Source organism: Ambystoma mexicanum, chromosome 6p, assembly GCF_040938575.1.
Source record: "Ambystoma mexicanum isolate Mex_15411 chromosome 6p, UKY_AmexF1_1, whole genome shotgun sequence".
Classification (NCBI taxonomy): Eukaryota; Metazoa; Chordata; class Amphibia; order Caudata; family Ambystomatidae; genus Ambystoma; species Ambystoma mexicanum.
Window position 1 is genome coordinate 1050657034 of NC_090935.1, and position 14720 is coordinate 1050671753.

General features: G+C 45.6%; 1 protein-coding gene across 3 annotated transcripts in view; it reads left to right on the forward strand.

Moving 5' to 3' along the window:
- The window catches only part of SEMA4D (semaphorin 4D), a 974222-nt gene extending 964518 nt beyond the window's left edge, over positions 1 to 9704 (forward strand). For all 3 annotated transcript variants that reach the window (XR_011280337.1, XM_069625652.1, XM_069625653.1), the window contains one exon: positions 9258 to 9704. Coding sequence is in view for 2 of the 3 variants with exons in the window: in XM_069625652.1 (XP_069481753.1) it covers positions 9258 to 9314 (57 nt within the window). In the remaining variant the exon portion in view is untranslated. The remainder of the gene's footprint in view (positions 1 to 9257) is intronic.
- The last annotated feature ends 5016 nt before the right edge of the window (positions 9705 to 14720 follow it).

A 14720-nucleotide genomic window follows, 5' to 3' on the forward strand; every position in this document is an offset into this window, starting at 1 on the left:
GCTCGTGGATCAATCGTGTCCCCTGCACACCTAGTGTGTCTGTAATACAAACAGTAGTTATGATGTATTTAAATCATCATGTTAGGAAATACGTTCTGTCATAGTTTTATACAAAAGAAGGCTATTATGAAGATACAGATGACATCACATTTATACATGCATATTCAAATCACATTACAATTAATTCATCAATATTTATCAGATACATATATTTTACATAGACATATTTCTGCTCTACGTGTTTCGGAACAACCGTCCCTTCATCAGGAGCACAGGTTCCACTGTGTTTCTTTAATCAACCTTCACCGTGATCCACATTTCAAAATAGAGAGTGGCGAATAGAGTTCATTAGCTCTTCTGTACTTATTTGGTAGTATATACTGTATTTGAATATATACCGTTTCTATCATGTCCCCTCCCTAGTCATTCACCTGGTGCAGATCTGGAGAGAATATTTGGGGAGGGAGTCCTCCATTCTAGGTTGCTTCGGAGGTCTGCAATGGAACCTATATTATAAGCAAGAACTGAGTTAAGGTCTGTCGTATGCCTGGGAATGTTGGATATTATGCATCTCAGAATAAGGGATCAGTCGGTCCCAAAACAGGGAGAGAAGAATCTAGTAAGTAACCCGGAAGAGCCCAGCCGCAAGCCGGCAAAATAGCGGCGACTGCCTGAGATGCCCTGCTGAGCCCCGACTGCAGCTGCGGAGAGGTGCCGGAGTGGCACTCTGTGCGTGGACTTTCCCCCTGCCGGCGTCCGCTGTGTGCGAAGTGGGTGAGGGAGGAAGCCCCACTGCTGTCATTCTGCAGTAAGGAACGGCGACGCCAGAGCGAGGAGGCAGCCGGGAGTCGTCGTGAAGCCACGGGGAGAGGCTGAGGAGCGCAGAGCCCGTGCCCTACAAAGGGGCGTGCGGAACAGCTGGGATATATGTTGAGGCACGGATGCGCCTGGGCTGCGGCGGTGTGTGGGCTAGTGGTGAGCGGCAGTGAAGGCTGGACGGCTGCACCCACTTATGAGTTGAGTGTCGAAGGGAGAAGAACTTTTTCGTTAGACCCTAAAGGCATACAGAGCAAATCTGCACACCTATAGAGGTGCACTAGCCTATAACAGCACAGCGCACCGCCCACAGAACACAGACTTTGGCAGGGCGAGCGTTGGCCAGGCTAGAGGATCTGCCTCGGGTGTGCCCGCTTTGAGTAGTAGCAGTGCCCCAATAAAGGTGGGACCTCGGGATGGTAGCTCTGTGAGCGGAGAGTGCCTGAGGTACGGAAGTGGTTGCCTGACTGCGGCCCCTTGAGTGGACCACAGAGGTAAGCCAGGCTGTGGATGCCCCTCTCCCTCCTGCATACACTAGATGGACTTGATCAATATAGGGAGTCCCCACCTTACTGTGCAGATAGCAAATAGAAGACTGCCGCAAAGGATTGTACAGGGGATCTGTGGGAGAAGGAGTGGACCGGTGGAGGGAGCTGCAGTGAGAAGAAAGCAAAGGAGCAATGGAAACCAGCAACCGTGAGACGCTTGCACCGGTGCAGCGTGGACCCCACTCAGCCCTGACACTGTGTGAGATGAGGCTGGGGCATAGTGGAGGAGAGGGACGGCGGGGCAACGAAGCATAAGAAGCTGACCCCTACACGGTTTCTTCATAAGCAAGCAGACTGAACAAAGGGCACATCACCCACTTGGATTGGGGACACCCGCTGAAGAAACAGAATCTATTACCCAGGCTGCCACACGGAGGAAGAGGACCGCGCACATGCCGGATAAACAGCACAGGGGCAAGTCCAACTAGACGAAGATGGAGGCATTTGCCTGTAAGGGGGAAGGAAACAGTGAGTCCCAACATGAAGGTACGCCAGTGCAGCCGGAGGGGAAGACAAGCGAAAACCAAATCCTGAAGTCTATATCTACACCAAATGACCCTGGAGAGGGGGATTGATGAAGTCATGATCGATGTGGGCTGCTGAGATGTCAGGGGACTAGCGGAGAGAGTACAGTCTGTTGAAGCGCAAGCAGGGGAAAATAAGCAGGACGTAGTGGCAACCCAATCTGAGGTCAGAGAATTTAAGATGATGGTGGCTGCACTGGAGAACTGATCCAAGGGGAGAGCCAGGTGCAACAACATCCGTATACTGGGCACGCCCAAAGGGATGGAAGGGTGGGCTCTCACGACATACGGGGAAAACATTCTGCTACAAGAAGTCGGAGCGGGTAACCTGTCACAGGGCTTCACAGTGTTAAGGGCCCATCGCTCCTTGGCCAGGAGACCTCCCTGGGATGCCAACAAGAACCTTGATCGCAAAGCTTCTGAACTACAGGGCAGGGAGGTGATCCTGGTGTTCTCAAGGCAAGGATAGCTAATACAGAGGGGCTAAGCCGAGATTGCAGGATACCCTGACTTCACCATGAAAGTACAGAAGTAAAGGGCAGCCTTTGGTCCCACTAAAGAGTAGCTGCGACAGGCAAGCATGAAGTACATGCTGATATTTTCGGCCAAGCTCAAGTACTTCATAATGGTACCTCGCACGTTTTTGACAACACTAGTGGAGCGCAGGCGTGGATGGACTCGGTCGGAGTGCCTCTGCTATGCCGGAGACAAGAGGCTGCTTCATGAGGGATGATGACAGAAACAATTGACCCAATTTAGGTGGACATGAGACGTAACATGAGAAATGGACAAGTGGCAGGAAGGAGGTTCCTGCTGGCTGGAAGACACTGAGGGACAACAACTACCGGACAGCAGGATTGCGGAGTAAGCTGGGAAGATCATGAGCTTCACACTCCCTGCTGACCATGGGGGGGATCCCTATTGGAGTGCACCTGGAAGCACTCTGCTGCTGCGCGCGGAACTGGTGAGAGGGATGGGGGACACTTGTTAGTGTGAGAAGCGGCTGAGCCTGAACGGACTGTGTACCGTTGGGCACTTGTTAGAAATCTTAGGAAGTTGGGGGGCGTTTTACTTAAAGTTGAATTGCTTGCTGGGCTGCCCCCTCTGGGGGGGACTGGGGAGGGCAGGGAGGTAAAAGCAAGACTACTGGAATGTGGTGAAGAGGTGAAGGAATGCGCACGGTTGGGGTGTAAATACTCAGGGAAGAGAAGGGTAGTGAGGGTCGAAGTTGAAGGGCGAGTGGGATGTCCCTGCAAAAAGACGCCCGAATGGCAAAATGGGTAGTATTAAGATTTCCTCCTGGAATGTAAGGGGGCTTTACATCTACACCAAGAAGAATAGGGTGCATGCATTTTTGGTAAATAAAGTGGTACAGGTTTCACTCCTGCAGGAGACGCATTTAACTGCTGCCAGGCTATCCATGATTGGGAAGAGGTGGCAGGGGTAGACAGGGGTGCGTCATACTCGGCATACACTAGGGGCACCCTTATCTGGGTAGCCCCCACGGTCCCCTTTAAGTTACTGGGCTGTAAGTGCGACAACGAGGGCCAGTTGATGGTTATACACGGGCTTCTGGAATAGAGAGAAGTCTTTATAATCAATACATATGTGCCGAACCACGACACCATCACATTCTTTAAGTCACTGGGCCCTCTGCTAGCACCATGTAGGGCAGATTTATGGCTGTTGGAGGGGGGGGATTTCAGTTGCACCCTGGACCCACTGCTAGATAGATCCGATGCGAAAAACAAGAGGGCACCCGCCTCTAAAGTGCTGGGGAATCTGATGTGGGAGCTGAAGCTGCAGGAGGTGTGGAGGGATAGGAGAGGAGAGGGTACTCTTACTACTTTAGCCCACGTGCAGTATACACGCGCATTGGCTATATGCTCACTGGAGCGGAAGCGCTGGGTGAATTTGTGGCAGTGGAATGCAAAGCTAGGGTTCTTTCGAACCATGCACCACTAATTGTAACATGACAGAACACTGCACTCAGAGCCCCCATCCTGACATGGCGACTAAGAGCGCAGGCATTGCTAGACGACCACTTCAGGGAGAACCTGGGAAAGAAGATAGAGGAATTCTTTAAAATTAATGAGGGCAGCATTGGTAGCGTGCACACCTTGTGGGAGTCATTCAAAGTGGTATTCAGGGGGGAGGCAATCGGGAAGGCAAGCGGAATCCAGAGGGACCTACTGAGCACCATAAACAGAGCAGAGGAGCAGATGGAAGTGTGGACGGAGGGAAAATGGCTACAGAGGGGCGGGGAGGGGGAATATATGGAGCTGCGACAGGAGTGCATACTTGCCTGAGAGAGGCTGGGCAAGCACGACTACTTTAAATATGTGGAAAGACTCCACGAAGGTGGAGATAAACCCGGGAAACTGTTGGCTTGGTTATGTAGGGCAGACAAGAGCATGGAAATTATCCTCACCATTAGAGAAGAGTGTGGCAATGAGTGGCAGGCCCAAGGTGAGATTAATTCGTTTTTCAAAGGGTTTTACCATAATCTGTATGAAGCAGACGGGAGGATAGAGCTGAGAACATTGAGGAAATGTGGGTGAGATAGTGCTGCCCTGGTTGGAAGAGGAGCAAGCGGACATGCTAGATGCACCACTCACGGAAGAAGAACTATGAGAGACCATATGTGCATTAACCGTGGGCAAGACACGGGGGGGTGGACGGGTTCCTGGCAAATTTTACAGGGAATACGCAGCGGAACTTGCACCTCACCTCCTGCAGATGCTGGAGGAGACTTCCGAGGGGTGTGTACTGCCAGCCAGCTTGAGGGAGTCAGTGATAATACCAATATTGAAGCCCGCTAAACCTTGGTTAGAATGCGGGTTGTACAGGCCACTCTCAATCAATCATGATTGTAAAATACTATCTGCACTATTGGGAGCAAGACTGAAGAGAGTGATTGGTACATTGATACACCCAGATCAGGCGGGTTACGTTCCAGGCATGACTATGTCCTGGAACCTGCATAGATTGCACCATGTCATAGAACGAACGAAGGGTGTAGACGCAGAATATGCAGTTGCCTCCCTAGACACGATAAAGGCGTTTGACTCTGTTTGACTCTGGATTAGTTGCAAGTGACAACGCAGCAATTTGGAGTGGGTCCGCGCCTTGTGTGGTGGATGCAGCTCTTATATACCCAACCATTAGCCAGAGTTAGGACAGGAAGGCACGTTTCGGAAAAGCGGGAACTGGGAAAGGGCACCACACAGGGGTGCCCTCTCTCCCTTATGCTGTTCATTTTAGCGCTTGCAGTCTGTTAGGAATGACTACAAGGAGGCGGCATCCCGGTTGGAGAGGAAACGCATGAAATAGGTTTTTGTGTGCGTTATGTGCAGAGTATGTATTTCTTATTTGCTTCCATTATTAGTGACTTGTATTATTTGCGGGTGGCATTCAATGTTTGATATATAAAGGGCATTGGGTTTTTACACCATTTGCATTCAAGCTGCTGAATATGAACCCTGATGCTTTTAAGTATGGGGAGTACCATGCTTTGTGTTTGTGTTCTCTTTTTACTTGTGAGAGCTTTAGCGGGGGTGACTGTATTAACAAAGTTTCTGATGTAGTTCTTATAAAGCAGCGTTAGATAATTCAGGAGACTGGTCAAAGTGTTGACTCAGATGATAAAACACTGAATTAACTTTCAAGAAATCTAGAGTGCCTCGTCCTGATACTCTCTGCAGTGTTACATGACCCTGAGCTTCTGGGTGTTATGGTACATTATCTGTTATCAGTATCATTGGTAAGATTCCTAAAAGGTTGGTGAAGAACATTATTGTACCCGTTTATAAATGAGGACCTTATGATGACCCAAAGAGCTATAAAATATTAGCCAAGCAGGATAAAACTGAAAACACATTTGTTTGCATCTTACTTTTCCTGAAACCTGTCCAATTGGACTGTAAGATTTGGTTTGTTTCCACCACATCATTTAGTTCAGTCTACTGACTGAACTAATTGATGTGGTGAAGACAAACCAAATCTTTCCATTCATTCGGATAGATCTCAGGAAAGGTTTGAACACTCTAGTTAATATTATAGGAGTAGTTACTACCATAGATATAGCTTGGTGGAGCTATCAACAACCCACATATGTGGCTTATATAGATTTTATCACTGCATTTGACGTGGTAAAGTATGAACTACTGTGGAAGAAACTGCATAGTTGGGGAATTCCTCTGGAATTGTCTAAGACAATTGTTGCTTTACATAACACACCAGTAACCATAAGAATTTCCCAACTGGGTAAGATCACAGATTCAAACCCTACCTATGTAGGTCTAAAGCAGGGTTGAAGTTTAGCACCCTCTCTATTTAATTTATATCTGGCAGATCTTTCTGACAAATTGAAGTCAGTCAAGGTATTTTCATCAACACTTTCTAATGTATCTCTGTGAGGGCTAGGATACACTGATGACCTGATTCTTTTAGACTGCAACCCTAATAGTCTTCAGCAGCAGCTCAGTTTATTACATTGCAATTTCCATAAGAATGGTCTCAGCATTACCTTGAAGACCAAGGTTGTGATATTTTGACCTAGTAGAAGCATTGCTGGACTGAATTTTATATGGAAAATGAATAATAAAGAGGTGGGGATGGTCCTGGATTACAACTATTTGGGAAACCCCATAGATCTGCAACTTAAATGGCAGTATAATTTGGAAAAGGTCAAATGCTCTGTTAACCAATACCTTGGGGCCAAGCTATCAAAGTAGCATATGGTGGATATTCTATAAATTCCCATAGGACCATATATAACACAAAAGCTGTTTTGGTAATGATGTATGGTACTGAAATTACAGGAGAAGGACTTAAAAGGGAATTTAAGAGATTGGAAGGATATTGTCTAAGAATAGTTATGGGCATTCTTGCTTGACTACCTGTAGAGTACCTGAATGCTCAGCTGGATATTGGCTTCTCTTTTTCTATTCGGAAGATAAATAGGTTGACCTTATATTGCAAATTGATTAATTCTCCAGAGATGCCCTATTGAATAAGATATTGAGTGAATTTAGTAGAACATATAGGTGCTAGGGGAATGACTGTTGCCTCACTTATGAAGAAGGGTATGGATCTGTGGTCTCAGTTGGGGATTAATCCTCTGGTAATCTATGGCGCAAATTTTAATTCACACATGAAAATAAAATCACTCAACAAGACAGGGAACAAAACGTAGTTGATCTTGCAACCAAATTGCATCGTAGAGATTGCATATCATATGCTTTCAAGGAAAAAGACAGTCCATCATATTCAAATGAGTTTCGTAATAGATGTATACTGCATGACTATATGAGAATTACATTTAATATCATAGAAACTGTGGAGATCATTAGTGCAAGGCAACATATAGATAAATCCCAGAGATACTGTAGATTCTGTGTTACAGATACGTTGGAAAGCATTAAGCACCTTCTTATTTCTTATGAAAATCTGAACATACAATGTAAGAGACATTTGTTAGCTTATGGGTTGACTGATGATACTGTACAATTGTGGAAAATGATGGGAATGCTTTAAGCAGGGAAATGATGTCTGCTTGATATACCATTTTACGAAATGTTGCTAAGCGATGAAGTCTCTGTTAGTTGAACTGTGATGTATGGATTGATTGAGTTTATGTAAAAGATTGACATGCATATATGTTTTTTATTATGGAATCATGACTGAAATTTAAGATTTTGTATATTTGTTCAATTTATATTGTATTTGATATGATGATGATGATGTATAAAAAGACAATTTTAACTATAATATACACATGTAAAAGAATAGCTGCTATAAAAAAGGAAATTGTTCACGGGACCAGGTTGACGATAAGCAATACAAATGTGAAATGTTGGATGATTCTGGATAAGGAATTTCATATTAAGCAGCTCACAACCATCTATTATCGCATAGGGGAAGGACACATTCTGGAAAGGGGACCTGTAAATAATGGCCACTCCACCACCTCTCCCCGTGAGTTGGTTGATATATTTAATAGTTCAACCATGATGAACAGCTAGAGGGACCTTAATGGGATTGTAGCCAGGTTTCAGCAATGGCAAGCCAATCTAAATGATTTGTTCTGGTAAGATCCGCTATTGCATTAACATATTTGGGTAATGACCTGGCATTGATAGGGGCGGATGTTCATAAACCATCATGCTGTGGTCGTAATGTATTGCAATTTATGTTTTTGGTGCTTGTACTAGTACCCAAAACAATAAAAATGTATTGGTAATTAAAACGTACCATTGCAGACCTTTCCAGAAATGCTGTGCATGTTTGAGTCTTTGTCCATCAAACCCAAATAAGGACAAGTATATAAGACATTTGGTTGATATTAGACACAATGTTTTAGAAGTGGATCACAGCAGTATGGATATTTTCAAGTTGTTCTACCCCACCATTGAAAAACAATATCATAGCCCTCAAGCCAAGCAGTCAATCACAGGTTCACATGGCAGCCAAATTGGTCGGTCCAGGTCTTATCTTGCCAACCAAACAAAAGGCCACTGCGTTAATCACATGGCTGTTATTTGAAGAGTGGTCCAGTAGATGCTTTCCCAGAATGAAATCTGGAAAAACAATGAAAAATGCCATTTGAATTCACCATTTTGACCCATGAAGCCCAATGAACCTACAACCAAATAGTTTCCAGGATCAAAACTGCCCGTTTCTCCCCAGGACACATGCTGGTTTCTAAAGCCCTCATTTTAATTTCATGAAGGCTTCTACCAGACATTTTCTGCTCTGCCTCGCAGATACTTGGCAAGAATGCAGAGCAGCCATCGCCTCGGGTCTCACTGAGAAAGCTAGGTACCTAGTTAAAGCACATGTGACGGGCAGGTTCACTACACTACCAGGAAGAGATACAGGGTAGGGAGGCAATGCAGGGGCTGGTTAGCCACCACCGTTACATGCCAGAATTAGCCCAGCTATGTTTTCAGAGACTCCTTCCCCAAGCAGTTGCAGCTGAAAAAATGGGGAATACCTGAGAGGCGATGATAGGATGCCCACAGCCCTAAGGCGGTTACAGCACTGGCACCTCCTCATGGGTCCAATGGCCACCTCTAGATATAGATGGGGCAGTATTGCACCTTGTAGAGGTGGTCTCACTTGTAGCAGCTCCAGCTGTGGCAGGGCTAGAGGCGCAGCTGAAGATAGCTATTTTCCTGTTCACCCAACTCATCCTTACAGCAAACTTTAAATGAAGGCATGGGTTGAAACATTTTAAGCTCATAGCACTGAACTGAAAGTTGGAGAAAACCATTCAGAGTGCCCATTAGCACGACGCATACCTTTTTTCATTTATATGTGAAACATTATCAGTACAAGTATAAATTAATGTTTCTTGTTCCTCTAGGAAAGCTGCAAAAACGAAGATCTCCTACAAAAGGCACCCGATCTAGGAAAGAGGTGAAAGCAAAGGAAAGCCAAGTTACAGCTGCAGCGCTGCCACTGCTTCCCATGGAATCGAGCGCTCTGCTGCAGGCGGGGCCCACTGGCCCACAATGGTATGTATGGTGGACAGAGCTGGTGACCGCTGGCCCGTAGAGCCCAGTGGCAACGAAGTAGGCAGCAGAACCCTCAACGTCTTCAAGAACTTTTTCAATCCATTCTAGAATGAAACGCAAGATCTGCTCAGCCCTTCCCAGAGGGATGTATGTCACTCCTCTTTGTGTCATTTACCTGATGATCTGGTTGTGCGAAGGAGGCAGTATAAACAGAATGACTTAATGTGATGTTATTGTGTGCGAGGTTCGCCCTTGAAAATTAGCAATATGGCAACAATAAATCAAAGATCATTGGTTGCTCTGGTCTGGCTCATGCAGTCAGTGCCTGCTTAGTTTCTCCATGTGCAATCCACGTGATAGAAAATCTGTGGGGCGCTTCCCTGTCACAACCTCTACCCTGCGAGACCTGCAATAGCTTTGAGTGATGAACAGCCCCTGGTAACTCAAGATCCGTGCGTGTCAGCTACTGTGTGCTGGCTTCAAGGTGAGCAACGTCCTTTTGCTAGTAGACGGTAAAGCTAATATTTGTAACATATTTCCTTTCAGTAAGCAGCCTGGGATTCAAACCAGAAAGGCTTCGAAGCCCACGTAAAGCCTGCAGGGTACCACCAAAGTGTTGCTTTTGTTGCTAAACTTGCGACCTTCTGACCACATTTCCCATGATACAGTGACACTAACAAACACTTTTTACAGCAAGGAAGAGGAAATACTGCAGAAGGAATTAGAAAATTGTGCTTCATTAAAAATAATACACGTATGGAGTGCAGGCGCTGACACACTGATTGCCCTCTGCTAATGGTAAACTAGTTGTTAGTTTTGCATTGAAACCATGCAGTGAAGACACTGGTGCTATTGGACCAGACTTCACTAACGTTGACTCGATGTCCTCCCGGCAAATGAGTGCAAGAGAGCTAAAATGCAAAATCTTGCATTTCTGGAATTTTGCAGGATTACTGTTTGAAAGTTGCACATGGTGCTATTTTGTTGCACGTGCAATCAATGTTCCCTCTAATTATTTTTCCCTAAGTGCGGAAATGGTTAGCTTTCGTAAACACATGATTTTCCATGTGCGCAACTGAATAACGAGGTAAGCCACTTTGTGAGCGTGTGTATTTAGTGAGCTGCCATATCTGAAGAGTTTGGAAGGGAAATTTCCCTTCCCAACCACTGCAATTCATTACAAATCAGTGTAAAAGGTGCATCATACAACACTTTTTCCAAACACATAGGCTAAAAAAACAAATATTTTACATGTGATTTATAAGTAGAGTTTATCAACCAGTCCAAGACTTCAAGATATGCCATAATACCTACCAAAAGTACTCCTGAGTAGAGAAAAAAACATGTATGCACAAAAAAGCTTGGCATGCTAAGGAAAAACAATATGTTTATTTGTGGCCATTCGTTTGTTGAGACTGCTCAGAGACCATGCAGAAAGTATTTAATGCCATTGGGAAAAAAACACACCTGTTTATTACAAAACACAAATGTCGCTCACCACTGATGTCTGTCAGAAAATTCAGACAGGATACAAGTTTTCCAAATGAAATAATGCCAACTGAAAAGAGTTCATGTGTCACTTTAATGAAGCAATTCAATGGCTAGGAGAAAATGCCTCTTAATTTGTGCAAGGATGATAATTGCAGCAGAATAAATGCCCCACAGAATTTGATGAGAATACACATTCCTGGGCCTCTGCTTACTATTCACATTACATTGTCCTGTGAGTTGTGCCAACAATTACTCAAAAGGATTCTTACAGTTTAGAGGTATATACACTATCTGTTTTTACGCCCGCCCTAAAAATAGGAACATGTGACCAACAAAAATGGGAAACCATGAACATATAGGAGCCTACCCCCTGCTTCTATCTACAAGGTTCCACTGATATGTTTTTGAATCAGTGACCAGCAGAACAGTGGCATGGGTAGGAACTCCAATAGTATTACTGCCTGAACTGGGGAAAGAACAGGTTTCTTCTGTAGCCCCATTGAAGTAAAATCACATATATTTGCTTTTTAAGTCAATAGCTGCAATGCTCACAGGTACAACAGATTATAGGCCTGATTCACAGAGTGTTTTCCTATGGGATTGCGCCATTATAAAATGTTTCTCTGAATCAGGCCCTAAGTGTTGTCTTCTTTAACTAGGGACCCCTCTTCCGAAAAAATTCACTTTTATCAGTTCAACAAGATGCCTGGGGAAGTTAGAGGCAATAAACGCAAACACATAATTATATTGAAAAGCCCTCAGCAGCTGAGCATAGAAAGGGACAGAAGGTGCAGTTTCCTAGACTGTTACTAGAGTTTCCTATCCTTTAGCAAAAATAAAAACATTTCCTTCACTGTACTGCCAAAACATTTGATTTGGTTTTTTAAAGTTGCTGATTTGTTCTTCAACCCATAGGAGTCTTCTCCTGTGCCCTTTCACCCGTACCCCTCCCCGACTCCTGTGTTAGCCTCCAAAACTAGTTGACAGGGCTCTATAAAAACAGAGGGATTGTAGCAGTAAAACACTCACTGGGATGTTTGCATACCCACAATACTTTGCAAGCAAAACATATTTAAAGTCTCACCATATTATGTGCAGTTTAAGAAAGTTTCATGAATCTGCATGTGCATAATTATTATGAAGTGCATACAAGATTGTTTGCAACATACCCAACACCTTTAAATTGCTGGGTAAGATTATGTCAGTGCTCAGTCAACCTGTTTTTGTATAGTAGCATAATCATATTATTTGTTAAGGTCTATGCTCCGTGGAACTCTGAAAACTTGGGTCAGTTGCAGATGGTGTGAAAAGCATTCTGGGTATCTGAATATCCTTTGCCCTAATACTAATACGAAAAATGCCAGGCATAGCCCATTCCCATTTTCCCTTTCAGGCCAAGTAAATGATATTGCAATACTGCTCTCCAGTTATAGGGTAATGTTAGCAATGCTAAAGTAGGAGATGCTGAGCCTGACATTTGCCTACTCAAAAGCCTTAGAGCAGGGACGGACTGGGACAAGAAATGGGCCCCGACTCCCAAACAAATGTGGCCGACACCTCGCCTCAAATAAGTGTCCCACCCCTTGCCTCACGACCCTTGACCTCTGATGATATCACCGGAAGTGATGTCATTTGACCCCACCCCAAAGTGACATCCCGGAAGTGATGAAACATGACCTTTCACCCCTTGACAAAACAGGAAGTGCCATCAAATAGCTTTGTTCAAAGTACACTACGAAAAATATGGTTATGATTTCACTAATGTAATATACATTTCATACAAGAATGGATCACCATTTGTATCATTAATATCTGTGTGTGTATAGATCCATATTGTCAAATTACTGTGAATGCAAGTAGACGTCCAAGGCCAAATGATATGTTATTGTATAGCACTTACGCTTAAGCTCTTTTTTTATGGAACAAATATGCATACAATATCACCCAGCCTGTGTTGGTACTCATTTATCGACCTAGGAAGGATGAAAGGCTGAGATGGCCTTGCTAGGATTCAAACCTGCAGATAACACACAGATCGCAGCAGTGAGCGCTCAACCCACTGAGCTATCATATCGGCTATAATAAAATGACCAATTATTCTGTAGTGGATACCATTAAACTGGTTAACAGCAGACCAGTTAAGTTCATCTGCAGGTCTGGTGCAAAGTTGGCCGCATGTCAAGCCTGCATGCATCAACTTTCAGGCTTCAGAGGTTGGCAAAATAAGGAAAGCAGCGCACTCACAGGACATCCCAGACATGCAAAAAAACATCCTAAACAGCATGCCAGGGAGATGGGAAAGATAGACACATTGGGCCTCATTACAAGTTCCGCGGTAGCCTTGCCGGTAAAACTGCCGAACTTGCGCATTTTTCCGGCTCCCGGGAATGGGCAATTACCGGGGTATTACAACCCTGGCGTACCTGGTAATTGGCCATTGCCGGGAGCTGGCAAATATTCTTCCCCATTCCCACTTGACCGGCACCATTCATCCGACATGCTCTGCTCGCAGGTGCCGGTTCCCCCGCCAGGTCAGACTTGGCCGGCCAAAAGGCACCTGCGAGCAGAACTCGTAGTTTGCCGGTACGGTAACAATGGTACCGGCAAGCAAAAAGGGTGGGCCTGAAGATCAAGGCTGCAGGAGAGGGGTGGTGACCACGTTGCCATGGGACACTGCCAAACCAAAAATGGCCATGGGCAACACAGCGGCGGGCGAGACAGCATCCCTATGGCAACGGGGACCACACAGAATACAAAATGGCTCTGCGGGAGCAGCAGTGATGTTGAGTGGGCCCCCCAGCCAAAGGGGCCCACCCTGAAAATAAGATTACAGCGGCTGGGGCGGTGAGTGAGGGTGGGCCAAAAGCCAACGGGGCCTACTCTGAAGATGAAAAAGAGCCGCAGGGTGAATGTGGGCAGGTCCCCACTCTTGCAGGGGCCCTCTTTCAAAATAGCACAAGCTGTATGGCCCCATGTGGCGGACAGGAGGGAAGAGGGGGGGCTAGGCCCCAGTCATCACCAGGAGAAGCAGGAGCCACAGGAGCAGCCCTGGCCCTGCATCAGCCTGCACCAGCCTGCACAGCACCAGTGGCCATGGACAGACTCTAGGTACTGTAAAGGGGTGACTGACTGCAGCAGTCACCCCATTGTGTCATTTTTTTTTATAAATGATGTACATCAATGTACGTATATATTAATTTAAGTATTGTTATGTGGGGTAAATGTAAAGTAGGGGGCAGTATAGAGTTGGGGTAAGTAGTAGAGGGTATGTTAAGAAGGTTGGCAAGTTAAGTAGGGGTAGGATGTAAAGATGGGCATTATTTTAAATAGGGGGTAGGCGAGGCACTCTGACGTGTGATAGCAGGATAGGTTGGCTGCCTGCCAGAGGCTGCCTAGCAAGATGGCATCACCCACAGAGGCCATCCTGTGGCCTCATACTCCATGTGGGTGGTGCCTGAGGTTAGTAAGGAGATTGGTTGTGGCAGACCAACCCTAAATATCCCTGAGTCCCGCTCCAAGGAAGGGTGAGCTGACGTAGCGGGTCCCCATTAAGCTGGAGATCACACCAGGGGACTCCGTGGGTAGAAGGAAAAGGAATTAGTGCTTTTATTAGCTAAAGAAGGGGCCCCGTTGGGTTGCCTATAAAATGCACTCTGGTGTCTGTGTGTATTAGTGATCAAGGAACTCAGGGTGTGGCCCATCTTCTGTTAACAGTGATCTTATGTTGGCAGGTGCAGCACCCCTTCCTATCCAGGTGGACTGATGGGTGGGGGGGTGGTTCCCATGGGGACTGTCCCTGGTTCGTGGAGAGAGGTGCGTGC